General features: G+C 34.0%; 5 protein-coding genes across 5 annotated transcripts; 2 read left to right on the top strand and 3 right to left on the bottom strand.

Moving 5' to 3' along the window:
* LOC104724748 (LRR receptor-like serine/threonine-protein kinase FLS2) lies at positions 314-4,109 on the top strand. Its single transcript, XM_019232208.1, is given in 4 exon segments — positions 314-1,330; positions 1,332-1,486; positions 1,489-3,546; positions 3,654-4,109. Coding segments are annotated over 4 exon segments (3,510 nt in total). The 5' UTR covers positions 314-404; the 3' UTR covers positions 4,025-4,109.
* LOC104728526 (F-box/kelch-repeat protein At3g08810-like) lies at positions 4,201-5,336 on the top strand. Its single transcript, XM_019232224.1, has one exon. It carries the CDS (start codon positions 4,411-4,413, stop codon positions 4,954-4,956), a length of 546 nt encoding a protein of 181 aa, XP_019087769.1. The 5' UTR covers positions 4,201-4,410; the 3' UTR covers positions 4,957-5,336.
* On the bottom strand, positions 10,367-14,347 carry LOC104724746 (protein REDUCED WALL ACETYLATION 1). The gene is made up of 17 exons (XM_010443292.2): positions 14,079-14,347; positions 13,931-13,995; positions 13,423-13,514; positions 13,192-13,329; positions 13,037-13,093; positions 12,889-12,961; positions 12,640-12,798; positions 12,372-12,521; positions 12,043-12,298; positions 11,819-11,934; positions 11,639-11,725; positions 11,461-11,549; positions 11,293-11,355; positions 11,147-11,203; positions 10,970-11,066; positions 10,726-10,886; positions 10,367-10,650 (listed from the first exon to the last, which is right to left on the bottom strand). The coding sequence occupies exons 2-16, from the start codon at positions 13,961-13,963 to the stop codon at positions 10,731-10,733; spliced, it is 1,623 nt and encodes a 540-aa protein (XP_010441594.1). The 5' UTR covers positions 13,964-13,995; positions 14,079-14,347; the 3' UTR covers positions 10,367-10,650; positions 10,726-10,730.
* LOC104724745 (probable WRKY transcription factor 8) lies at positions 17,947-20,355 on the bottom strand. Its single transcript, XM_010443291.1, has 3 exons — positions 19,685-20,355; positions 18,705-18,845; positions 17,947-18,392 (listed from the first exon to the last, which is right to left on the bottom strand). Exons 1-3 carry the CDS (start codon positions 20,152-20,154, stop codon positions 18,017-18,019), a joined length of 987 nt encoding a protein of 328 aa, XP_010441593.1. The 5' UTR covers positions 20,155-20,355; the 3' UTR covers positions 17,947-18,016.
* Positions 23,051-25,061, bottom strand: LOC104724744 (two-pore potassium channel 2-like). Its single transcript, XM_010443289.2, has 2 exons — positions 23,916-25,061; positions 23,051-23,393 (listed from the first exon to the last, which is right to left on the bottom strand). Exons 1-2 carry the CDS (start codon positions 24,776-24,778, stop codon positions 23,246-23,248), a joined length of 1,011 nt encoding a protein of 336 aa, XP_010441591.1. The 5' UTR covers positions 24,779-25,061; the 3' UTR covers positions 23,051-23,245.

Below are 26,333 nucleotides of genomic sequence, written 5' to 3'. Positions count from 1 at the left end.
TCATAACAAAAGTAAGATTTTTTGAACAGTATGCAATATTCAGATTTTTAACAAAGAGATAGAGAGCTAATACACTAGTATGTAGTAAACTATACATTCTGGTCCCATGATATGGAATGAATATCTGCATTGTGAGATTAAATGAATATGATATATAATACAAACATATATAAGCATGTGTATGAGTGGGAATACATTAATGCCTTTATATGCAACTTGGCCGAATTATCAAATTATGTGACTTCTGAAACTTATATTGCGTCTTTGGCCTTTTCACATCCGTGACATGACATGATACCTCATCTTCTTGCGCATATATACTTATATATAAACATTTGACCTCGTGTATTCCGATAATAAATTCTTTCATATCATTTTCTCTTCAATTTCAACTCATCTAAACCATGAAGTCACTTTCAGAGACCAGTTTGATCATCATCTTCTTCTTCTTCTTCTTCTTTGGCTTTGCACTTGCGAAACAGAGCTTCCAACCAGAGGTAGATGCTTTAAGATCCTTCAAGAATGGCATTTCCAGCGACCCTTTAGGAGTCTTGTCGGATTGGACCACCACCGGTTCCGTACGACACTGCAACTGGACCGGAATCACCTGCGATAGTACCGGTCACGTTGTCTCGGTTTCCTTGCTGGAGAAGCAACTTGGAGGTGTTCTGTCTCCAGCCATAGCAAATCTCACCTATCTCCAGGTTCTTGATCTCACTTCAAATAATTTTACCGGCGAGATACCTGTTAAAATAGGAAAGTTAACCGAGCTTAACCAGCTTATTCTTTACTTCAACTATTTTTCTGGCTTGATTCCTTCTGAGATTTGGGAGCTTAAGAATATTGTTTATCTTGATCTTAGAAACAATTTGTTGTCCGATGATGTTCCTGAAGCAATCTGCAAAACCAGTTCGTTGGTATTGATTGGGTTTGATTACAACAACTTAACCGGGAAAATACCAGAATGCTTAGGAGATTTGGTTCATCTCCAAATGTTTGTAGCAGCTGGTAACCGGTTAAGTGGTTCGATTCCGGTATCAATTGGTACTCTGTCTAATCTGACGGATTTAGACCTGAGTGGTAACCAGTTAACCGGAAAGATACCGAGAGATTTTGGAAATCTCTCGAATTTACAGGCTCTCGTTTTAACTGAAAACTTGTTGGAAGGAGAAATACCAGCTGAGAATGGAAACTGCTCGAGCTTGGTCCAACTTGAGCTGTATGATAACCAGTTAACCGGGAAAATACCAGCTGAATTAGGGAATTTGGTTCAGCTGCAAGCACTCCGGATATACAAGAACAAACTAACTTCTTCAATTCCATCCTCATTGGACTGAGTTAACCCGATTAGGTTTATCAGAAAACCAGTTGGTTGGACCGATACCGGAAGAAATCGGTTTTCTCAAGTCACTTGAAGTCCTAACGCTTCATTCCAACAACTTTACAGGGGAGTTTCCACAGTCCATCACAAACTTGAGGAACTTGACGTGATAACGATGGGGTTCAACTCTATTTCCGGTGAGCTCCCGCCGGATCTAGGGCTTCTTACAAACCTTAGAAACCTTTCAGCGCACGACAATCTTCTCACCGGACCAATACCTTCTAGCATACGTAACTGCACCAATCTTAAACTCCTAGACCTGTCTCACAACATGATGACTGGCGAGATCCCGCAAGGTTTCGGACGGATGAATCTTACGTTAATCTCTATCGGGCGGAATCGTTTTACCGGTGAGATTCCAGATGATATCTTCAACTGTTCAAACGTGGAAATTCTTAGTGTGGCAGATAACAACTTAACAGGAACTCTCAAGCCATTGGTTGGGAAGCTTCAGAAACTCAAGATTTTGCAAGTTTCATATAACTCTCTCACTGGACTGATCCCTCGAGAGATAGGGAATCTGAAAGAGTTGAATATCGTGTACCTTCACGCTAATGGTTTTACAGGGAGAATCCCAAAAGAGGTGTCGAATCTCACTCTCCTACAGGGGCTAAGGCTGCATACAAATGATCTTGAAGGTCCAATTCCTGAAGAAATGTTTGATATGAAGCAACTCTCAGTTCTTGATCTATCCAAGAACAAATTCTCCGGTCCAATTCCTGTCTTGTTCTCGAAGCTTGACTCGCTTACCTACTTAGATCTTCATGGAAACAAGTTCAACGGATCTATCCCTGCAAGCCTTAAGTCGCTTTCGCTTCTAAACACATTCGATATCTCTGACAATCTGCTCACCGGAACCATCCCTGGAGAGCTGTTAGCTTCGATGAAAAACATGCAGCTTTACCTCAACTTCTCAAACAACTTCTTAACCGGAACCATACCAAACGAGCTTGGGAAGCTTGAAATGGTTCAAGAAATAGACTTTTCCAACAATCTGTTTTCCGGGTCTATTCCAAGATCTTTACACGCCTGCAAAAACGTCTTCTCACTGGATTTTTCATGGAACAATCTCTCAGGTCAGATCCCAGATGAAGTCTTCCAACAAGGAGGCATGGATATGATCATAAGCTTGAACCTTTCAAGGAACAGTTTCTATGGAGAAATCCCTCAGAGCTTCGGTTACATGACGCATTTGGTCTCCTTGGATCTCTCTAGTAACAATCTCACAGGTGAACTTCCAGAGAGTCTTGCAAATCTTTCCACTTTGAAACATCTCAAACTAGCTTCAAACCACCTCAAAGGCCATGTTCCTGAATCCGGTGTGTTCAAAAACATCAACGCATCAAATCTGATGGGAAATACAGATCTCTGTGGCAGCAAGACACCTCTCAAGACATGTACGATCAAGAAGAAGAAGTCGAGCCATTTCTCGAAGAGAACTGCAATCATTGTGATTGTTCTCGGATCAGCCGCGGCTCTTCTTCTTGTTCTGCTTCTTGTTCTGTTTCTCACATGTCGCAAGAAAAAGGAAAAAAAGATTGAAAACTCATCAGAGTCTTCATTACCTGATTTGGATTCAGCTCTGAAGCTAAAGAGATTCGATCCGAAAGAGTTGGAACAAGCAACAGATTCATTCAACAGTGCCAACATCATTGGTTCAAGCAGCTTAAGTACAGTATACAAAGGTCAGCTAGAAGATGGAACAGTGATTGCAGTAAAAGTATTGAATCTGAAGCAATTCTCTGCAGAGTCAGATAAATGGTTCTACACAGAAGCTAAAACACTGAGCCAACTAAAGCATCGAAACCTGGTGAAAATCTTAGGGTTTGCTTGGGAAAGCGGAAAAATGAAAGCTTTAGTGCTTCCCTTTATGGAGAACGGAAGCTTGGAGAACACGATTCACGGCTCTGCTGCACCAATTGGGTCATTATCCAAGAGAATCGATCTCTGTGTTCATATCGCGAGCGGAATCGATTATCTTCATTCTGGATATGGTTTTCCAATCGTTCATTGTGATCTGAAGCCAGCGAATGTACTCCTCGACAGTGATCTTGTTGCTCACGTAAGCGATTTTGGAACTGCTCGGATTCTAGGGCTACGCGAAGATGGAAGCACCACAGCTTCAACCTCTGCTTTCCAAGGCACAATTGGATACTTAGCTCCAGGTAAAATACTCAAAAAAATCCCTAATTTTCACACCCAATTTTCAAAACTTTAAACCTTAATTTTGCCATCGACTGACTTGAAATACATTTTTATATTTCATGAACAGAGTTTGCTTATATGAGGAAAGTGACAACAAAAGTGGATGTATTCAGCTTCGGGATCATAATGATGGAGCTAATGAAGAAACAGAGACCAACTTCGTTGAATGATAAAGAATCACAAGGCATGACTTTGCGTCAATTGGTGGAGAAAGCGATTGAAGATGGAACAGAAGGGATAATTAGGGTTCTTGATTCTGAACTCGGGGAAGCTATTGTTACTCGGAAACAGGAAGAGGCTATCGAAGACTTGTTGAAACTTTGTTTGTTCTGTACAAGCTCTAGACCTAAAGATCGACCTGATATGAACGAGATTCTTACACATCTGATGAAGCTTAGAGGCAAAGCGAATTCATTTCAAGAAGATCGAGAAGTTTAGTAGCAAATCTTTCTTCTTTGTTGACAAAATTTTCGAATTTGTCAAACTCTGTTTCTAAAGTTGAATAAACGGTTCTGATTTTTTTTTTTTTTTTTTTTTTTATAATTATTATTGGACATGGTCACATGGACAACAATGTTTTGGTAGAAAGAATGTAACAAAGAAGAACATGATGAGTTAGACTCATGTGAAAGGCACGTGAGGAAAGACAAAGAAATAGAAAAAGGAAGTTGTTAGTTTTTTCCTTTTCTCTTTCTAATAAGTTTTCAAGAAATATGTTAAGTACCCATCTATATATAATGTAGCCCTTAGGGCAAAGATATTATCCGATCACTAAACAACTTTTTGTGTTTACGACTTCTTAGACTTCCTGAATTTGGATAAGAATGGAGTTGTTGTCGTCGATCAACGGGAAGAGGAAGAGGATGACAACGACTACAACAACGCCGGCGGCGAAGAAGAAGAAGAAGCCAACGACGACCCCGATCCCAACACTTGCCGATGATCATTTGATATTGAACATCATCGCGCGAGTCTCGAGATTATACTACCCGAGTCTCTCACTCGTCTGCAAGAATTTTCGATCTCTGCTGAATTCACCGGAGCTTTACAAGACCCGGTCACGCTTAGGCCGCACCGAGAGTTGTCCCTATGTGTGCTTCCGGGCGCATACTGGTTTTACTTGGTTCACCCTCTGCCGTAAACCTGATCAAACTCTAACCAATCAGAAGAGTAAGAGTGGTTATGCTTTGGTTAAAGTCCCAATCCCACATTCTCCTGATGCCTTCTTTTCGAACCTCGTGGCGGTTGGTTCTGATATCTATATCATTGGCGTATCCGAGTCCAAGTTCAAAGCCTCTTCCTCTACGGTCAGTGTTCTGGATTGCACGACTCACACTTGGCGGGAGGCTCCACGTGATGGCTGGGAGTAAGGTGTTTGCTTACAATGCCAAGGAAGGTAAATGGGACCTCGTTAGACCAGGGATGAGTACTTGTGTGTCTTCAGATTCTCACTGTGAGATTGGTAATGTTTTGTACTGTGCTTGTAAAAACGGAGTGTTCAGATGGTTTGACACTCAGGTCGGAATATGGAGAGAATTGAAGGGTTTGGTAGGACTACCCAAGTTCCCTCCTAATGCTCGTGTTATATTGGGTGATTATGATGGAAAGATTGCGGCTTTTTGGCCTGAGATTTCTTCTGATGGTTTCCCACATAAGTTTATGATATGGTGTGCCGAGATTGCACTTTAAAGGCCCAATAGTTGTGAAATTTGGGGGAAAGTTGAGTGGTTTGATCACGTGCTTTCAGTGCCTGTTACACATACGTTAGTGAAGGCTGTTGCTGCGACTGTTTGATGAAACAGGAAGACGACAGAGCAAACCTTTTTCAGATGGAAGAACCCCTTCTACGGTGTTGTAAGATAGTTGACCCTAGCTCCTTTACTTCAGATAGTTGACCGTAGCTAGAACTTGCCCCATACACTTGGAAAGAGCAAAGCAGAGTTGCTTGCTATGAGTAAAGAGAACAACAAACAAAGGAAGCTTTGGTCAATAAATTTATCGATACCATTGGGCAATTTTGTCACATTTTCTCACGCTCATTCAAAATGTCGACTTATGTTTCATAGCATGTATATTTGTAGATGTAATCTATGTTGGTTGGTTTTCGATTCAAATGTCCTGTATGAATTTTTATCGTGCTTTCTATATATATGAATATTCCTTTTGTAGAAAGAATGTGTAAGGTTATGCATTAGCTACACACGTAGTCTTATTGCAGGACTAGTTACAAGATTACTAACAAAACTCACATATTATTGTGTTTTTGTCATCAAGGTAATGCTGATAAGTAAATGAAATGAATCCCCCAAGTAGCTAAAATGATGGAGATGACTTTTGTCCCATCCATTTCATCATGAAACACTACCACTGCTAGTATCGGAACAATAGGTAGTCCCATGGCCGATATAGCTTTGGATAACAGAGAAGATGACTCAATGATACAATCCCACAAGACCAATTGTGTAGACTTGCCAGGTAATAGCTGTAAGTAGAGCAACCTGAACGAGGAAAGGTAACAGTTTGCTGATACTAGTAGTCCAATGCCAATGTAAACTGGTCCAATTGTTTTGTAAGAAGACAATTGTCTGAGTCTTTTGTTTATTGGTGTTGTTGTTTCAGGTTGTTATCTGATGGTTGAAAAGAAACGAAACAGAACAAGAACAGGGAAGCCAATGTGTTGAACTAAAAAGACCTCATCCGCTTACTCTTTCCACCGTTTTTGTAATATAATCTACCAAAAAATTGTAGCTGTTGCTTGGTAGGAGAGAACAAAGAAGGAATAAACAAAGATACGGAACCATCTCTTATGATTCTTCGATATAGGTACCGATGATGATACAACCATCCATATTTATGATACTCCTTATGATCTTTAAAATTTTATTGATTATGTGTTCTGATTAGCAAAGAGAACACCATTATAACGTACTGATGGTTCATACTTACCAACCACTTGGAGTTTATTCATAATTTTCTATGGTTGATCTTGGCACATATTGATATTCCTAGTGAAACATACACAATGTATCCCTATTTATTAAATGAGGGGACACTGTTGTGTTAAGAGTTAAGACCAAGTGTAAGAGTTAAATGAGGGGATCCTTCTTGAGTAGGTAATGGTGACTTTGAAATCTAGCAAATTAGCTATGTGTCTTGACTCTTGAAAACTTCTTGATGCTGCACTGTGGGATTTTCTTAACAAGAAAACTAGGTATTTTTATTAATCAAAAAGTGTCTGTTACAAGCTGAGAAAGGACCTTTATAAAATAGCTCTGCAGCTTAGGGATTCTCATTGGCCGAAATTACAAAGAATGAAAGCATAATCAAATTAAAAGATTAAATGGAAAATCCTGCAAAATCAGAAAAAGAAACTCGTTAGTGAATTCAAATTCAAATACTCACCTTTCCGATCTTGGTTTGAGTTCGGCTTGATGTCCACATCAGGAAGCAATCTTGCCAATAAGTTTTTGAAGGGGTCAAAAAGATTCCAGATTTAAAAAGGGCTTATGAAGCTATAGATATGTTAATCGTTTGTTAATTATCCCCTTAAGTATCTCCATTAGACCATCAAGTTCTTTTAACCACAGATAAACAATTGTGTGTCTGTGTAAGTACACCGATAACTCATTCTTTGCATCTCTCTCTCTAGCTAGCTCCTCTACTTTTGTTGGATTCGTCATCATGACAATCAGATCCAAGTCCTTTAAATATGAGTAGCTTCCTGTTTTATCACTCTGAAACCCTTGTTCTACTAAAGTCATAGTAATATTGGCATGAGTAAATACGTCTTTGTCCATTAGTAGTCTTTTGCTAGACTTTGTTGACTGTGATGATAACATCAAGTTTTTGATACATCAGAGAAAGTTGCTCAACAATTATTTTTTTGGTTGTTCTTGAACATAATATGTACGATTTTCCGGTTAGGCCGTTTAAACCCATTAAGCATGATGGAATAAATCTTTCGAAATTGAAGACTACTCCAACATTGATAAAGTCATAGATCGAGACTCATGGTCCAGTCCGATTGAGATGAGTCTTGAACAAGTAATCAACGTTAAAGAATCTATACTAATAAAAAGTAGGAGTTATAAGCTCGGCGTCCACATAGGATTTAAAACCTCCAATTGTGATTAGACATGTCATTAATTAACATTTTTTAAAATCTCCAGAATTTTCTATATTAAGAATTATTTTAAAAATCCTATCATGATTTGACATGTCATTCAATAACATTTTTAAATTTCCAGAATTTTTTAGAAAAAGGAAAATTTTAAATTTATAAAAATAAAAGAACTATGTACAATATCCCACATCGGCTAGAAAATTTTTAGACAATGGTTCAGAACCATTATAAATAAGATTAATATGCTTTTAACAATGAATGAGCAGAAAAGCTTGATTTATCAGGCGTCCCAATTTAATAGTTATATTCGGTTTGATTCGGTTTTTTATTTGATCAAACTAAACTTTAAACAGTTTCAAAAACTATATTAGAATATTTCAAATTTTTAAAAGTTTAAATATTATAAATATTGAAACTTTTAAAAGTTCTTAGCTTTTAATTTTTTTTTAAATATTATAATTTTTAAATTTTAAAAGCTTAAAATATTATAAATATTGAAACTTTTTAAAAGGTTCAAATTTTCTATTTCGAAACCTTTTAAAATTTTAAAATATTATAAATATTGATGTAATACATAAATTATCTTATTTATCTACGTTTTTGCTTTTTATTTCTTATGAGCTGTAAAATATATTTTTGTGTATGATTTTATAGATGAGTTGATATTCTTTTATTAATTTTTTATTTTTATCTTATTTTTTATTTTTATGAGAAAAGAAATGATTTTGTTCTTGGAGTTTGATGGGTTAACAAGTTGTGTGGTAGTCTAAAAAAAATGTTTTTCAGTGGAAGAATGTGAAGAAGTTGACGAGGAAGAAGAATAAAAAGAGTATAACGAAGAACCAGACGGTAAAAGTAACGATGACAATTACCACAAAATTTGACAGTGAAAATGACAAGAAAGAATATGAAGAATAAGAAAACATGGAATAAAAAACACGAAAACATAGGTTATAGCGATCAATTAAATATGAAAACAAGTTAAATTCATGATGATAAAATTGTTCCGTTTTTCTGGTGGTCAAAAAAATTGCTTAGGATATGTGAGGTCATCAGTTTGATTCGCTTCGCCTCGACGTCGAGTTAAATTCATGATTTTTTTTATCAGATTTGATTTTATAACACAATTGATTTTTATATTTTTAAAAAATGTGTATCTGAAATTTATTTGTTTCTTTAATACTAATTTAAATTTTTTATAAAAAAAATATTTTATTACCGTCATCAATTATATATAATTTTCATCAAAATATATCAAATAAACCCACGCGTAGCGTGGGTTCAAAACCTAGTACACATAATAATAAGCAAATAACATATTTTAAAGTAATTTTCATAGAATCATAGATTAGCCACATGTATAATTTTTAACCACTTCTTTAATATTTACGTAAATTTAGATTTGTTTGCTACAAAATAATAGTATAAAATTTCTTTATTCTTTACATTTTATAAAATTATATATTTAATTTACTTAATTTCATACTTCGATTTTGACCCGTAGTCAGTACTATTATTTTGGTTTGGTTGCAATATCAAATTCGTTAATTATAAATTTGGTAAAGTTTATTTTTAAAAAAACTAACAAAACATGTATTGACCCGTGATCTGGTATTACAAATTGATGTAATTATGTTTAAAGATCTTAATATACCAAATTTACAATAGTGTTCGGTGTTAATATTAACACCTTTGCAGTTATTGGTATAACATGTTATTATATATTAAATTTATATATAAAAATTACAGTTAGATAATGTATATGTATATTTTCAACATTATACACTTAATCTTGTTTATATAGTGAATATCGTGTATAAAAAATAAGTTTTAGCCAATTAAATAATTTGTTATTGTTTAATAAAATTTCTGAAACAATAAATAAAATCTGTTAAATAATTTTGAAAATATTATTTTTTATTTTGTAAGAAAATATAAACTTTTAGTTATTAGATTAATTAAGATGCAATAGCATTTTAAGTAATATGTCACATCAAAGCTGCTTAAAGTTCTAACAACATTGCTTAAATAAGTATATAGAGATTAAAAAATTATGTTGTATTTTTTGTATTTGTTTCAATATGTTTTGATTAATATTTAGACACTATAATTTTAGATGAATTGTACTTTTTTTTTAATACTGGTTAGGATTGGTGTACCATTTCTCCTTAACTCATTTGATATCATAATAAAGTATTTTGTGTATTTTAGTAGACTAAACCGTAGATAAACTAATTGTATAATCATATTTATGTAAATTTTCACATGGTCCATAACATGATCCACAAAAATTTACAAGTTAAAAGTATCAAGAATATTTAAATTATAGATATTATAAATAATAACTTCAAGCTTTAAATATGATTATAAATAATAACTTCAAGCTTTAAATATAATAATATTATGAATATTTAAATTATGAATAGTTTCTTTTAAAATTGTTTTAAATATGTTTTTTCGGATATTATAAATAATAACTTCAAGCTTCGATATATACTCAAATAGCAAAAGTTTAATTAAGTAAATCTTATATAAAAAAACTTATACGTATTACCAAATGTACTCCTGATATAATAACAGGGGGATTTTTATCCAACGAAACTCTGTACTCATTATTTTACCATTCTTAATCTCAATCACTAATCTGCCAACTGTAATGCTATTGAAAATCATTTACTATTAACTTTTAAAAGTAACGAACACTGGTTGATGACCTTTGTCGTGTAGATTTATAATTCGACCAAAATTTTATACAAAGTAACACATTTCTGAAATATTATATCGAAAACAATCACTTCGATTTCGTATGGCAATAGGGCAAAGTAGTTGAGCGATGTTGGTTTCTGCCTATGTTGAACGGACGTCCTCCCAAGCTGATTGTGCACAAGAAAATGATCCACAAATCTAAGTATCTAACACAAAGAAAAACACTTCTTTCTGCCTGTAAATGATAGAAACCAATAGAGCATTAGATTTTTGATGAGTAAATCGCAATGATAATGATTTAAGGACTCACGGTTTTTAGCGATGAATCTGAAGAAGAACGAATGAGAAGCAATAGAGAGGAAAAGCGATGGCGATCCCAGCTATGAAGTTAGATAAGAGACGTTTGTTGTCTTTTGTGGGTACAAACACCGTCTTGAGTGTGTTGGTTAGTTCAAATAGACGGTGAGATACCTGGAGTACAAGAACACATAGAGACGTTTCAGAATGTTTGGTACTAGAAAAGAAAGGGGAGAGAAGAAGTAACGGTTTCTTACGAGGACGTATATCGCAGTTGTGAGCATGAAGTTCAGCATAGGGTATCCCGGAATAATAGAGAGAAGCCATTTTGGTTGCCCATCAGGCATGTTTGATCTGCAGATTGGGGTCTTTAAATCAACAAAAGTTCTGATAGGCTTTCAGGAAAACAAGATTTCAAGTCGCAGAAAACAAACCTTAGCCATATATGAAACTGGGAAATGTAAGTTTGTAAAGTGATCTTGCCGAGCCATCTGCACCGGGAAATGTAAAGAGTATTATTACATGGAAATCAGGCAAGCAAACCAAACCAGAGGCTTTAGCTTAAATATATTTGACTCACGCGAAGAGAGTCAATGAGACACTCCGAAGCTGGTGGGTGAAATTCCGAAGGCATATGTAAACACTAGAACCCAAAACACCAAACGGTGAGTCATGTTTCAGTCTTAGGAAGTGAGATAAGGGACATATGTAAAGACGATATCACGAAAGAGAGATTGTATGCACATACGTGATGGGGATCCAAGATGTGTATGGATGATACATGTTGTAACTGGTCTTGTCCAGCTTGTATATACATTCATACCACACGTAGCCAACCTAAAATGTAAGCAAATAGGACAAAATCTATCAATTTCGATAAATGAGTGGTGCAATCAGCAAACTAAAAGATAACTGAAATGGCTTACAAGCACGGAAATAGTAACAATAGCGGTTTTTATGGATAGTCTTTTCTTCGTTTCACAGTCCTCTAACTTCTCCATCCATCTCTCTACCTAGAGAATGATCCCAAGTTTTGAAGTTTAATTACATTGACACTACAAAAAACAGAAACAAAACTGAATGTGTGCTTCTGTTTAAGAGCTTACAGTTGGGTGATAATAGGCATAAATCATTCCGATAATCCATATGTAGCGGTCAAGGCCTGATCTGAAGTGCCATTCATGCAGTCGATGAAGATCGGGCTTTGCAGGATCACTGTAACCTGCAGTTACTCACAAGCAATATCCAAATATTATAACCCCTTCAAATTTCATTATGGCTTGTGTCAGTTCATAAAGAGAATATGATCAGATCCAGAGAAGTTAACTACCTAACAAGAATGTTAATGGACCCCAAAATATTTCAAAAGCTCCAGGAATTTCCCACATCAAAAAGACAACGAGGAAGCATGAAAATATCTTCAAAGCTATCACAGATCCTATATCATTGTACTTGCTGCAGATACCCAGAGCTCCATACACCATTAAAGTGAAGAGAGTGTGCATTGGGCAGATGTAATATAGCATATAGTCATTGTTGAGAACAATACAACAAAATGCTACAAAGAAGTTTAGCCTCCACATCATCTGTAAGAAGACAAGAATTTAGATGAAAGCAAAGGACAATAACAAGAATCTATCGTCGAATGAGTGGTATCACCTGTGCAAAACGTGCAACAGAGAAATCCTTTCTGACATAGTAGTAGGAGAAGTTTCCAAAACCAGTCATCCAAACATAAGCAGCAATAAAGATACGGATTGCGTTGTATAACTCAGTCGCAGCAAAGTAGTGATACATTAAGAACAAAACCTGATAAGAGTAGGACATGAGAACACTATGTCGAAAGCAGCTACAAGAGCTGCAATATATAGTAAACCTATGGAAAAGAACACAATGATCATATTTTCAATAACTAAGAGAAACTTACCTGCATCCATCCTTTCCACTCTTCAGTTTGGTGGCGATTAAGGTAAAGAATGGATTTCCCAGTTATAGGTGACTTGTCATTGTGCTCTCTGAGCGATGTCATGGCTGATACTATGATGAGAAGAACGTAGAGAAAAAGGAAAAGGTCGCGGTTGTAATTCTGTCAAAGAAAACCCCAAGTCCCATGAGCAAAACAAATATGATACTTACATGGATTTGAACACACAAAGCTAGTGAAATACAAGGGTACCTTGGTAGAATCTCCAAGCAATTCCGTGCGGTCACAGATATAGAAATATACTAAAATTGCTCCAAACTCCGACCTAAGTATGATTATGAATGTTAACAAAAGATAACGAACAATGAGATGATCACTTGTTGAGGTAGCTTTCACTTACATTGCTCTCAGCGTTGCACGGTGTTCCAGCAAAAACGAATCTTCCATACTCAAAAACCTGTGATTCGACAAAATCAAAACACACCTTAGCATGAGAACTCTTGAAGAAGTGTAATAAACAAACTAGAATACTTGAGAGCTGGTAGTAACAACGACCTAAGTATGTTTGCTCTGATGGTTGAATTATGAAACCGTAAAGATGTCGATCGGGAAAGACCTCCCTCCAACAAGTCAGCTTTGTCATCGTCCTTCTCTGCTACGTCTCCCAATTCAACCAGATTATTATCTGAGTGACTGCATTACAAGAATGCAACTCTCCTTTCAAGCCTCATTAGGGAAGAAAGAACTCTGCTACATTATTGAGAGTATGATGTTGCAAGAACTTACGGTTTTAAGGGAACCCAAGATTTCCTGTACTCAAGTAGCTCTGAGTATATCCAACCAACAAAAATTGGGATAACTCCAAGCAGGAAAGATACCTACAAAAGGTTTCACTAACAAAGTTAAATCTTGTAGATTGTGGTCAGTCTCCAGCCAACTCTAAACAATTCAAAGCTAATCACAAAGAATGACTCAAATTTTCATGGATTTGCTAGACTTGATCATTTAGTATTCATGATCCATCATTAACAGGACTTGCTACTATCGAGAGAACAAGGAACCTGTTTCTAAGGTTTTACTCCCACTATAAAATGGCTGATTCCACGAGATCACAGTCACAAATCCTTCAATTCAAAATACCCCAACTCTATAAATTCTAGAAAACAATAATGACCCTAAATCAAATAGCACTGAAATTTTTTCAATCTTGCCCTATAAATATAAATCAACTCCTCATCACTGAATCGAAATTAGTAGCAAATAATTCAGTAGGAGTGTTCTCGAGAAATAGTACCTGGCCCGGCGTAATTGGTCCCGGATCCACCATTTTTAGCAATCTCTCTGTTTAGAGCTTCCGAACTGTAAACACACACACCTATGGTTAACGGATACAAAACAAAGTAACGAAAATATCAGAGACAATCTCAAAGATTTGAAATTACCAGAGATTGAAAACAAAAAAAAAAAGAAACTCAACGAAGAGAGAAGACGAAGATGGTGGTCATCTGATATCGAGAGAGGTAGTGATCTCTAGCAGACGATCATAATAAATAGCAGACAGAGAGATACAGAGAAAGTGTTTGCTTGAAGAAGAGATTAATAAAAAAAGGGTTCGGAGAGCCGTCGTTTTCGATCGCCGGCGACTGATTTTTTTACCGAGCAAGATTGGTCTCTCTCTGGCTTGAGAGACGACAGTGACTCCTCCACAATATTTTTCCGTGTCCACTCAATTAGTAAAGTTTTTAATTTTTTTTTTTTTTAAATTATAACAGCAAAAAACAAATTTAAAATATTTACAGATCATAGATATGGATCCATTTGTTTTTTTACTCCATTTTTGTTTTGGAATATTAAGAGAACAAATAATTTTTTTTATTACTAAAATATTTCATATATTTTTAAAATATCTAGCGTATCCTTATTTCAAAACATCCGGCGTGCTCTTCATTCATCCCTTTATAAAATAAAAAAATAAAATATGTATACATTATTATAAAATTAGAAACCTAAATTGTTCTTTTATAAACCTAAACCGATATATAATTTCGTTCTAATTGTTAAATCTAAACCCTAATCATCTCATTTGTAAACCCAAACCGATATATAATGTCGTTCTAATTGTAAAATCTAAACCCTAACCATCTCATTTGTAAACCCAAACCGACATATAATGTCGTTCTAATTGTAAAATCTAAACCCTAACCATCTCATTTGTAAACTCAAACCGATATATAATGTCGTTCTAATTGTAAAATCTAAAACCTAACAATCTCATTTATAAACCCGAACCGACATATAATTTTGTTCTAATTGTAAAATCTAAAACCCTAACCACCTCATTTGTAAACCCAAGCCGACATATAATTTCTTTTTAATTATAAAATCTAAACTCTAATTCTCAATTATAAACCCAAACCGATATATAATCTCGTCTAATTGTAAAATCTAAACCAAGCCAATATTTAACTTTCTTTAAATAAAAGTATACAAAATTTGTTTTCTTATTTTGTTTTACATTTTAATTTAATTTTAATTTATTTTTTAAATAAAATGTTAGATAAAACATTCTGATTGGTTGAGAGGGGAGTGGGTGAATATAAATGTTCACCCCTAGGGGTGAACCTAAGTATTTTTCTTTGTTTTATGTTACAGGAAAAAACGTAATTACAAAAAGAATTTACAAAAATGTCATTTCCACGACAGACGCCACGTCAAAAATCGCTGACGTGTATTAAATAACTCAATCGTATCGCGTTACAGAGGTAATGACGGCTGAGTTACAGTTTGTTGCGGCTGGTTTATGGAAAAAAACATTTGAGTAAGAGCGGAAGGCTGACTTAGAGCATAACTCAGCCAAGCGTTACGGCTGACTTAAAGAAATCTGGTCACCCGATGGTTGAGTTGTCAAAATTTTGGCTGAAATAACATTTTCCGGCTGGCTGAGTTATGAACAACGGCTGACTTATGAGATGTCGTTACGGCTGAGTTATGGTTAAGCACTATAACTCAGCCATCATAAGCTTATTTATCGGAAAACTCGGCCATTTTACGGCTGACTTAGTAGTGAAAGATTAATTATTAGAATATTATTCAGTTATGACTGACTTATTAAACGATACGGCTGAGTTATGACATTAAGCGGCTGAATTTGGCAGCCATTTTTTGCTTTTTAATTATTGTAATAGTATTTTTTTGCTTTTTAATTATTGTAATAGTATTCATGTTGTGGCTGAGTTATAGTCTTGTTTGATGGCTGATTTAATTAGGTTGATTTACATGTTTGTTTGGTGACTGACTTGCCACTTCAGTTGCATCATCCATGTCATCATCTTCTTCGGAAATAAGAAACGTCGTTCCTTCGATTCTTGTTCTTCAGCTGGTTCAAAAGTGAAAGATCTACATGTTTTCTACCTTCTTTTTCACTTTGTTCTTCCTCTTGTTTTTCTCCTTGTTTTTCGCTTCTTAATTACACTCATTCTTATTAATTTTTCTCATTCTTCTTCATTTTCTTTCTTGGATCCGGTTCCAGTGATTGTTGTTTCCAGTAATTGGGTAAAAAAACACAAATATGTATTTAACACTGATGATAGAGGGTGTCGAGTTGTGCACATAGATGCAAAAACAACGAACGCCAAGTTTACTTTAAGTTTATTTCTTGTTATAAGTGAGCCACCAAACATTATAACTCAGCTGTCATATGAATCTAAGAGACCTTTTCGTTTTTCCTTAAGTATTATAACTCAGCCGTGAAGTAATATAAATCAGACGTTCACTTTCAGTTTATTTCTTGTAATAAGTCAGCCATCAAACATTATAACTCAACCGTCATATGAATCTACGAAACCTTTCGTTTTCCTTTAAGAATTATAACTCAGCCGTGAAGTAATATAAATCAGACGTTCAATGTCAATAATAACATGGAATTGTTTACTAATGTTTATTTTTTTTAATCAAAATCAAAAAAATAAACCAAGAAATAAATTGTAATTACATCCGAAACACTAAACATATGAGCAATTTTTAAAAAAAATTTAGATATCAGAAATAAACCAACTTTTGGAGTATGTCTCAGTAATTCTGTTTTTTTTGTTTGTATGTAACCTAAGCTCGCTTTTTAGCGAGCAATCGAACTAAAAATCTAGTTATAAAAATATTTAGTCTATTTACGATCGTAGCTAGACAACATAACCATCCGGTAACACAAGCAAGTTAAAGATCATTCACAAAATATTTTGACTATGTCATATTGCAATGCAAATCCTACATATTTATATCATGTGTTCACAACTATATAACAAATGGATTTTGAAGTTTCTCTGCACCCAAAAAAAAATTGATTTAAATTTCTTCAAGTGACAACTATAATTAACAACTTTGAATCCATTATGGGTGTAGAGGAGGAACNAAAAAAAAAAAAAAAAAAAAAAAAAAAAAAAAAAAAAAAAAACAATAAACTGTAGATAAAAAGTCCAGTTTGATTTGGTGGATTTGAAATTTTGTGGGAATAATTTGTTAAAATGTTCAACTTGAAAGAGAAGGAAAAGAAAAGACAAAAAACACATCCAATAAATTTCTCGTATTATCTCTTCTTTTGATTAAACTATTGTGGTTAGTGCCTTAGTGGATCAAACATGCTCTGAACTCAAGATGGACTTGTCAAGCAACTAATCCGGTCACATTCCTTACATGATACTCCAGGAAGGATAATGTGTCCTTTATAAAGTATAATATTAAATCTATCTAATACGTACGACCAAACTCGTTAGCTAGGTTGCTTCCTTAATTCTCACGCATAATTAATTTGCGGTCGGACGCATGAGACGTACCAAGATAAAAATGAATTTCCTACTATAAAACCCCAGTTATTTGTTGAGATGAGTGAGTGATCATGTGGTACATCAACATATGTTCAAAGGTACAATTTGCATTTTAACTATATTTGATCGTATGTATTGGTTGGATCGTACATTTTTTTTGGTGGGGTTGTGATCAAATATAGTTACGTTCGATCTAACTTTAATTTCTAGTCTAAATTTAGTTTCCAATACCCAAAAAAAAAAGTTTTATTTGCTTTAGTATTCGACTATTTTTTAGATATGATATGTTAATTATGTCCTTTTCCTCGTTAGTTAACAACATATAAAGCTAAAAAAAAAAAAGAGAGACCCATGAAAGGATCGTCTATGCTTCTATATACATGTAAGAAAATTACTTCAAGAAATGAAATTATTTTTATAAGTCGAAAGGGCTCCATATTTATCCTATAGCTAGTTACAAAAACATGTATATGCATATACATGCAAAAATAAATAACACTATCACTTATTATTATTATGCATCCGAATTGTTTCTATATTTTACATAATCATTATTTATATCGTCAATGCTCTTGCTTGAAGAAAACCGAAGGAAACATCTCCTTCAAGAGCTCGAACTCACTCTCCTGCTGATGAAATCCCTGTTGCTGTTGTTGATGATAATTAGGGTTCACGTTCACACTAGCGTATGGCACACGGAAGAGATCATCATTTGAGAAGCTTCTTGGAGTATTCATGATGAGGTCGGACAATATTGGAGACGACGATGGGTTGTAATTTGATGCGGTGGTTCCAGAGAACAGTGCCGTCCGGCGATTGGTCGGGATCGGGTGGTTGTGCTGACTCTCGTAAGTTGTGATCACGACCGTTGGATCTTGGTAGGATCTCTCCACTCTCTTCTTCACGTTACACTTCTGCGTCGTGCATCTATAGTAACTCCTGTATGCGTAATTGAGAGTATAGTATATTGTTTTAGCATGTGGCTTGTAATTATAATGTTAGTTACATTATTTAAATTTTCTTCGTTGGTAATTAAAATATAGACTGAAAAACAAAATTGATAAGACTTTTCAAACAATGTCATAAATATTTATTTATCCATGTGTTTTGAATGATAAAAAAAAAAACTGAAAGTTTTAGAAAGATAATTATATTGAAATAAATCGTTTTATAATAATAAATAATAATTATATAAGGACCGATAAAATTACCTATAATAAATAATAATTATATAAGGACCGATAAAATTACCTCGGATAAGGACTGTTTTTGACTGCTTTTTGGCCGTACTTTCTCCAACGATAGCCGTCTTCGAGATGATCAACTTCAGTCTTTGTCATGAACGAGACTCGTGGCTCTTTTTTCTTCTCCTCTTTCTTCTTTGTTTTAACTCTGAACCATATCATATGTTCAATTAAATTAACGTTTAATTAGGCTGGACCATCTCTAGTTTATGGTAACGTACCGTACATTTGACTTTGGTTCATTGAACTATATTTAATAATGTTAAGCATCAAATGATTGTTAGGAGTTAGGACTAGCACACAAATTACAATACTATTAAAAAATAAAAAAATGGGACACGTCGTTTTGTTTAACTGGTTTCTTTAGGGATAAGATTTATACAACAATAATTATAGGTACGAACAATGAATAAACTATCTTTCAAAACGTACCAGAATAGAATCCCAATTAATCAGTAATATTAGATTACGTATTACAGAAAAAATATGGACGAGATAATTTGAGTTGTCATTCTTTCAATTATGAAACTTGGATCCTACCTAAACATGCATATCAATGTAAAATTAAATATTAACAAGTGAATTTCTATACTACATAGTTTCATCAAAACTAAATCCCAGTGTTCTTAAAGATGTCTTTTTATGGTATGCAAAATCTATATTATATGTTCGGTATAAAAGAAAAACCTGAACTGAATATCAAAGTGAAATACTTTAGTTCAAGAGAATCATATTCAAAAAAACGATTCTTGTTTCGGGCCTGAAAGTNAAAAAAAAAAAAAAAAAAAAAAAAAAAAAAAAAACAAGAAATGTGTTTTATTTATTTTTCACGTTATTTAAGATTTGTTTTGGGTAAATAAAAACAAAAGAAAGTAGTTAGGAAAAAGAACTTATATAAAACTTACACTTTCTGAGAAGTTTGATAATGAATTCTAAATATGTCTATCTTGCTATATAATTAGGAAAAAGAACTTATATAAAACTTACACTTTCTGAGAACGTTGATCATCTTCTCCTCCATCGCCAGCTTCTCTTTTCTTCAGGATCTTGCCGGAATCTTCGCGGGGATGATGATCGGCCTCACTTGAAGAAGGAGAAGCTGAAACTCTTACTTCACTCTTAATGGTTGCACAACCACCACCGACAACTTCATGACTCTTATGGCTACTATTATAATTAAAAGCATTATACAAACCGTTTTCTTGATCGATCGAAGGATTAAAAAAGTCGGAAGAAGATGGAGAAAGCTCGAATCCCAAATCGAACGCTCCTTGAGGACTCAAGTTCTTCGAGGGTAGATCGAAACCAAGTTGTGGTGATGAGATCATGTTTGCATTATAAGTAGATGGACCGGAAACGTAAGGGAGGTTCATCATCATATTTTGGTTGTTGATATTGTAATGGTTATACGATGGAGTGTAGTTATAGTTGTTAAGATCTTTGATTTCATTAGACATGACGAAGAACAAAGAGAGGAATCTTAAACCAAAAAGGAAAGACAAAAAAAGAAAAGAAAATGACAAAGAGAGGAGCGTGAAGAAGAAGAAGAACTTTTTACGTTAATGAATTTTTTAGTCGGTCTAAATTTGGTGTTAAGACTTTTGGGTCGTCTCGTATTTATGCCTTTTGAAAATATATATTATTTATTATGTCTTGCTGAATAAATATATAGTAAATGGCGTTTTAGCATATATTTTTTCCTCTTTTGTCTTAGAGATATATATGTACAAATCTAAGGTTGAATGAAAAGAGTATTGAAGTGTGAATGATTCAAAAAGAGGTTTGAATGACTTTTTATATATTAAAAATAATGATAACTTTTATAAAGTTAAGTTGACGAAAAGCATTTTACCTCTTCCCAAATCGAGAGTTACAAAAGTGGCCTCGAGTGAGGAAACATATACTTCTTCCTTGTCATTTTGTTTCTTAAACAGTGTGAACATGAACACAAAAGAAAAAGCCATTTTACCATAAATAAACATCTTTCAAGCCTCTCTATTCATTGTCTGACCAAACAAAAAGAAAGAAAATAATCTCTATCTTTTTACATATTTGGGTTGTCTTTAGCAATGCTACTTTATTTTTGGGGCCTTAAAGTAAGACATGAAAAGTTGATATTAATTTACATCTTTTTTCAGATGTGGGAAACAAAGCTTGTTGTTGTGTAGGAAGGCTCATGCATGAGGTGATGACTAGTGGTTAACCGGCAACCGGAAGTAGACAGTCTCCGGTCATCTTGGTGTGAAGGAGGAAGAGCCAAGTCAAAGAGGATTGTGGGGTTATATGGATGACACGTGTTATTTATTGGCACCGGCGTTTGACCGTAACCGACACATGACCTGGCACGTGGTGGACTATTGGATTGTGTAATTCCCCTAAACCCTAATAAATATCAGACGTTTTAGTTTTATTAAATTTTAATATTTCAAGTCAAAGGTTGCAATTGCGACAACATACATATTACATACGTATCCGTATATAATTTCGACGTAGTTAGAACCAATTTACATGAAAATATACATACAAAGTTATAACAAAATATTCGAAAAACAAAATTATCAGTCGGTGGCTCGGTGCTTACAAATCGTTTTAATATAAAGTGGTACATATATGGGACTGGAGCGGGACTAAATTTGGTTTTGTAAATAAAAATTAATTAGTGACGTTAAAAGTAAAAATTAAATTAAGAAATTGTATGAACCATTTGATCGTAAATTTCAATTATATGTATAGGTTTTGGATTTATTTGTGTTATTCACGTTAAGGAAAATGAAATAATCGAATATGATTTACTGACGATTTACAAACGTCATCACGGTTCACGCTGCAGAATCTCTTTTTCAGTTTTCACATTAGAACTTTCCTCATCAAGCATAACAAAAACATTTAAATAACATCTCTAAATAATTTAAATATGAAATATGGCCAAATGTACCTATTATAGATATCTTTATTGATGCTTTTAAATATTTAATACGTTTGTCAACAAGACAAAATAATTTTATTTCGGGGAAAAAAGTGGAAACTGATGGGGAAAATGAAGGAAATAAGAAAAGAGAGACATATGATTCCTAACGAAAAATGACAATGAGAAGTGACATACTTTACATATGGTACGGTCAAAATACATTTATTTTCCTTTTATAGATTTGTACAAATTTTTAATAGAGTATACCTTAAAATATAAACAGCTCATGTGTCTGAATATTGTTTGTTCAAATTACGAATTACAGCTTCATGCCTGTAGATTTGATTAATTATACACACACACACACACAAAAAATGAAGCATCATGCATACTTGATCATATCATTCAAAAAAGGAAATATATGGTGATGAAAAACGTTTACGAGACAAAACTACAATTGCCTGGTAGATTGTCGAGTCGAGATGGCCCAAAGAAAGCAACCGATCATCAGAGGACCAAAACTTCAATAATTACTTTTTGCTTGTAGGGTTTTGAATATATATGCAGTGCACCGAGCAAAATTAATCAATTCACGTACTAAACCATTTTTATTTTTCGGTTATAGAATTTATTTTTAAAACAATATGGTTCACAGTGTATTCTTTTTTTACCACTGATGATATCATTGCGAGATAAAAATGAAGTATTGTAAAAAGCAGTCAACCTCTCTTTCTGTATATTTTCAGTTCCGTAAACTAAATCACCAAACTAAGCGGTCAACCTCTCTTTCTCTGCAAGAGCTTAGATAGTTAAATATATATATATATAGACATAAAAATATATGTTTGCAGTTGAAATTTAGTAATTTACGACCAATTTCACGGAGTATGTACGGAAACACCTAACTTCTTGAAGATTTTTTTGTTGTAGAGTACGATTTTCATTCACCATCTTTGTTTGAATAGTTGTCATGATTGAGAAAGCATAATATATAACATTTGTAACTATTAAAGTCTAGTAAATGCTAACATAAATGATTATGATTCTATAAGATATGAGAAATTGAGGAGGAGATTGTTGACCTACGCCATTGTTGAATGGAACAGGCTTCTTGATAGGCATGTGACACCATAGTAAAAGCAAGAAAATCTCTTCTAAATTATGATCATATAGCCATCAACATTTATATTATGTTTTAATCTTTAAAACTGATGAAAGTGAAAGATAGATGAGTAAATAAATTCATTGGAAACAAAACCATAAGTAAAATGAGTAACAAATATCAAATCTTTGTGTTTTGTTAACAACATTTACCCTTTCGGAATTTGTGAACAAAAGTTTTTGCTCAAACCGAAAATACATACACTGATACACATGAAAGAAACATGAAAGAAACATGTATCTTTTGATCAGAAAATACAGACACATGTAAGAAACATGTATATTTTGATCTTAGCCATCAAAGCGAAGTCAACCAAAGGAAACACGAAAAGCAACCTTCTTCATTCTCATCATCATGATCTTAGGAGAGAAGGTGACAATTTCTGCCATAAGAAAAGGGCAAGCAAGAAACAAAATTCAAACTGCGAAAACCGCGGATTTTTCCATTGACATCTTCAATCATGTTGTAATGCGTGTTACTAAACAGAAGTATCCAAGAGATCAACAAGAGTGATCCTTCCTTTATTGGTTCGGTCAAACTTGTCAAACTGGTTACAGATCAGTAACATGTCCTCCTGTGTTATTTTCTCCATCTGCTTTAGTTTGTATATCACATACTCTGCTTTACTGCAAGAAGAAGACAAAATGATATTAGTCAAAGACATGAAAGAAATCAAATGATTTTATAGTAGAAGATAAAATAATAGTGATATAAGTATAAAACCAAGAGGATCAATGGACTAAAGATCACAAGCGTTATTTAGATAACTAGGGTGTGCGAGTCTACTAAAAACTTAAGCTATTAGAGTTTAAATCTAACTAGAGAATACTTCGATACCGACGAATCAACTAGTTCAAAAACTTAGAAAGGATAAAATGGTGGAAACTTTTTGTAAACCATAATCTTTGAATATGAGTCATCCAGTTCAAGAAAACACGAATAACCCCGAGAATCCGACAGATTCAAGAGAATCTTCGAAACTAATGAATTCAAGAACCTGAACAAGAATGAACCAATCTTGAGGACTAACATCAAAGAACAAAACTTTTGGTGCATGAATCAAACCTCGCGGAACAACGGGACAAAACAAATAAAAAAATGATGGAAAAGCAGGGAAATTGATAAGAAGAAAGGAGCAAAATGAGTACCTAATGCAGCCATTTTGGTCGATATCTGCAGCAAGGTAGTCAGAGATAGACATGCTTTGGCCAAGCACTTTCTTGGCCCGCTCTCTTTTCCTCTTCTCAACTCTTGCTTCAGCCAAATAAAAAAACGCTCGAGCAACAGCTAAAGTAGACACAAGCAACCAAATCCCAGCGAGAAACCTACCGAGCAATGTACTAAAAGCTCGATCACCATACCCAACTGTAGTAGCCAACATAACCGAGAAACAAAACGAATCGAACCACCCGGTTTTCTCAACAAAACGCATAATCAAAACTCCACACATCGTTATAGCACCAAAGTACAAAGCATCAATAACACGATCAGGCGGATTTACATTGTAGTTATCTCGGTTCAGCCAGTAGATAAGCACACCTAAAGAGAGATACGCAACAAGCAAAGCAACAGCTTGTCTTACAACAACTGATTTCGAATCAGATTGCTCTGTTCTCTGATCTTTTGGTTGAAATATACCGTTGACTTCAGCCTGATCATTTGAATGAGATATTTCGTTGATTGCAGCCATAGCAGGAGCTGTATTAGATCGGTGGAGATGGTGGGTCGATTCTGGTTTCCGGGCCGGTACATTAAGCTCCGGAGGTGGGAGAAGGAGGTCTATGGAATTAGAAGATGAGGTTGAGGAAGAGGATGAAGGAGAAGAGTTTTGAGAGAACGGACCAAAGATTAACCGGTTTTTGAATTCCGATGGAGTCAATGGCATTGGAATCGTGACGTCGTTGTGTTCCTCCGGTAAAGGAAACAGAGACGGTGCTTGGTTGAGTCTAGGGCTAATCAAGTATTGTCGTAATGGGTCATTGTTGTTATCGTCGTTACCGTCGTTTGCCATCTGGGGTTTCGCCGGGAAACCGGAAAGTTGAGAAATTTTCAGAAACCGGGGTGGTTTTCCGATGATAAAGGAACAAGCTTTTATCTGTCTGAACACCAAAGGTTGAACCTTTTGTCGGGATTATGATTTGGCTTTTGCTTATTCAGTGTTATTCTTGAGAATTGTTCATAAAAGTATACTACTGTGATCTTTGTATGTAAGGTGAGGTTTTAAATAAGACAGTTTTCTGATAAAACTGATTGACACGATATTAGGATAGTTGTGTCTGTCATATTTTATTGAGATGATTAATACTCCTACATGATATTGGCCCCCTATGGTTTATAGTTGACTTCTATCTATTTGATTAACCCTATGTGTTTGCCAAAAAAAAAAAGATAAACCCAAATGTTGCTGGCAAGTATAATAGTACTAGTTCAATGTACTCCACACTCCACAGAAAGAAAAAATATATATACAAACAGATTTGTATTTGATAGTACGTAACACAACTATTCTACTGAGAAATCAGCATCGTAGTCCAGGTCAACTATCTTGGAAGCAGCAATCTCTGGGCTCCTCCTTCAATGTGGATGCCTTATCGTTAGAAAGGTAGTACTGTTCGATGCTGAGGCATCAAACTGGGGTGCCACGCTCATTTTTCGGTAGATTCACCACTTTGCTGATATTGTTTGAGGATGATTTTTGTATATAAACGTTATATTGATATATTTTTCACTAATAAACTAATACTAGAAAGTACCACATGTTATGCCTAGGTTATGTATGTATGTTTTTTTTATGTATGCATTATTAATTTGAAATATTGAATGAAGTTTCAATTTAATTATATATGAAATATACATGCACCAGTTGTTAATATATATTTTGAAAAATAATTTTTATAATATTGCGGTTCAACTATAATATTATATAATTTACACATATTAAAGTAGAGGTTACTAAATATTTGTGATTACAATGTATTGTTGAAATTATTTAAACAATGTGTTATTATAGTAGTAATAAGACCATTTTTTAAGTTACAACAAAGTCAATTAAATTTGGTATTTTTGTTAAGTATTTAAGATAAATAGTATTTATTTACATTTTTGTTTTATTTTGAAAAAAAAACTGATAAGTAGTCTAGAAAGAAAAGTGTTAGACCTTACTTGATTACTTTGATAAATAATTTTATGTTATATTATATATTAATTTTACTGTCATCATCTAAAAGTAAGTTAACAACAAATAATTTTATACTCTCTCTGTTATTTTTTAGATGATTTTCAAGTTTTTTCTTTTGTTCTAAAATATATGATTTTCTCATGAATCTATACAAAATTAATTATGTTTTAATTGGTTTGAACAATTTATTTATACAGATTTGTTTTTTCAATGTTGAATTTTGTGTTGAATTGTGTCTACGGTGTAGATAGCAAATTATTAATATTTTTTGTTTAGAAATAAACAAATATTAAATGATTCATTAATTTGTATGCACAACACTAAAAAGTCTTATTTAAAAAACCGGAGAGAGTATATGATAAGTTATTTTAAAATTATTCTCTCCGGG

Source organism: Camelina sativa, chromosome 11 (assembly GCF_000633955.1).
Source record: "Camelina sativa cultivar DH55 chromosome 11, Cs, whole genome shotgun sequence".
NCBI lineage: Eukaryota > Viridiplantae > Streptophyta > Magnoliopsida > Brassicales > Brassicaceae > Camelina > Camelina sativa.
This window is presented reverse-complemented; position numbering and strand designations above follow the sequence as displayed.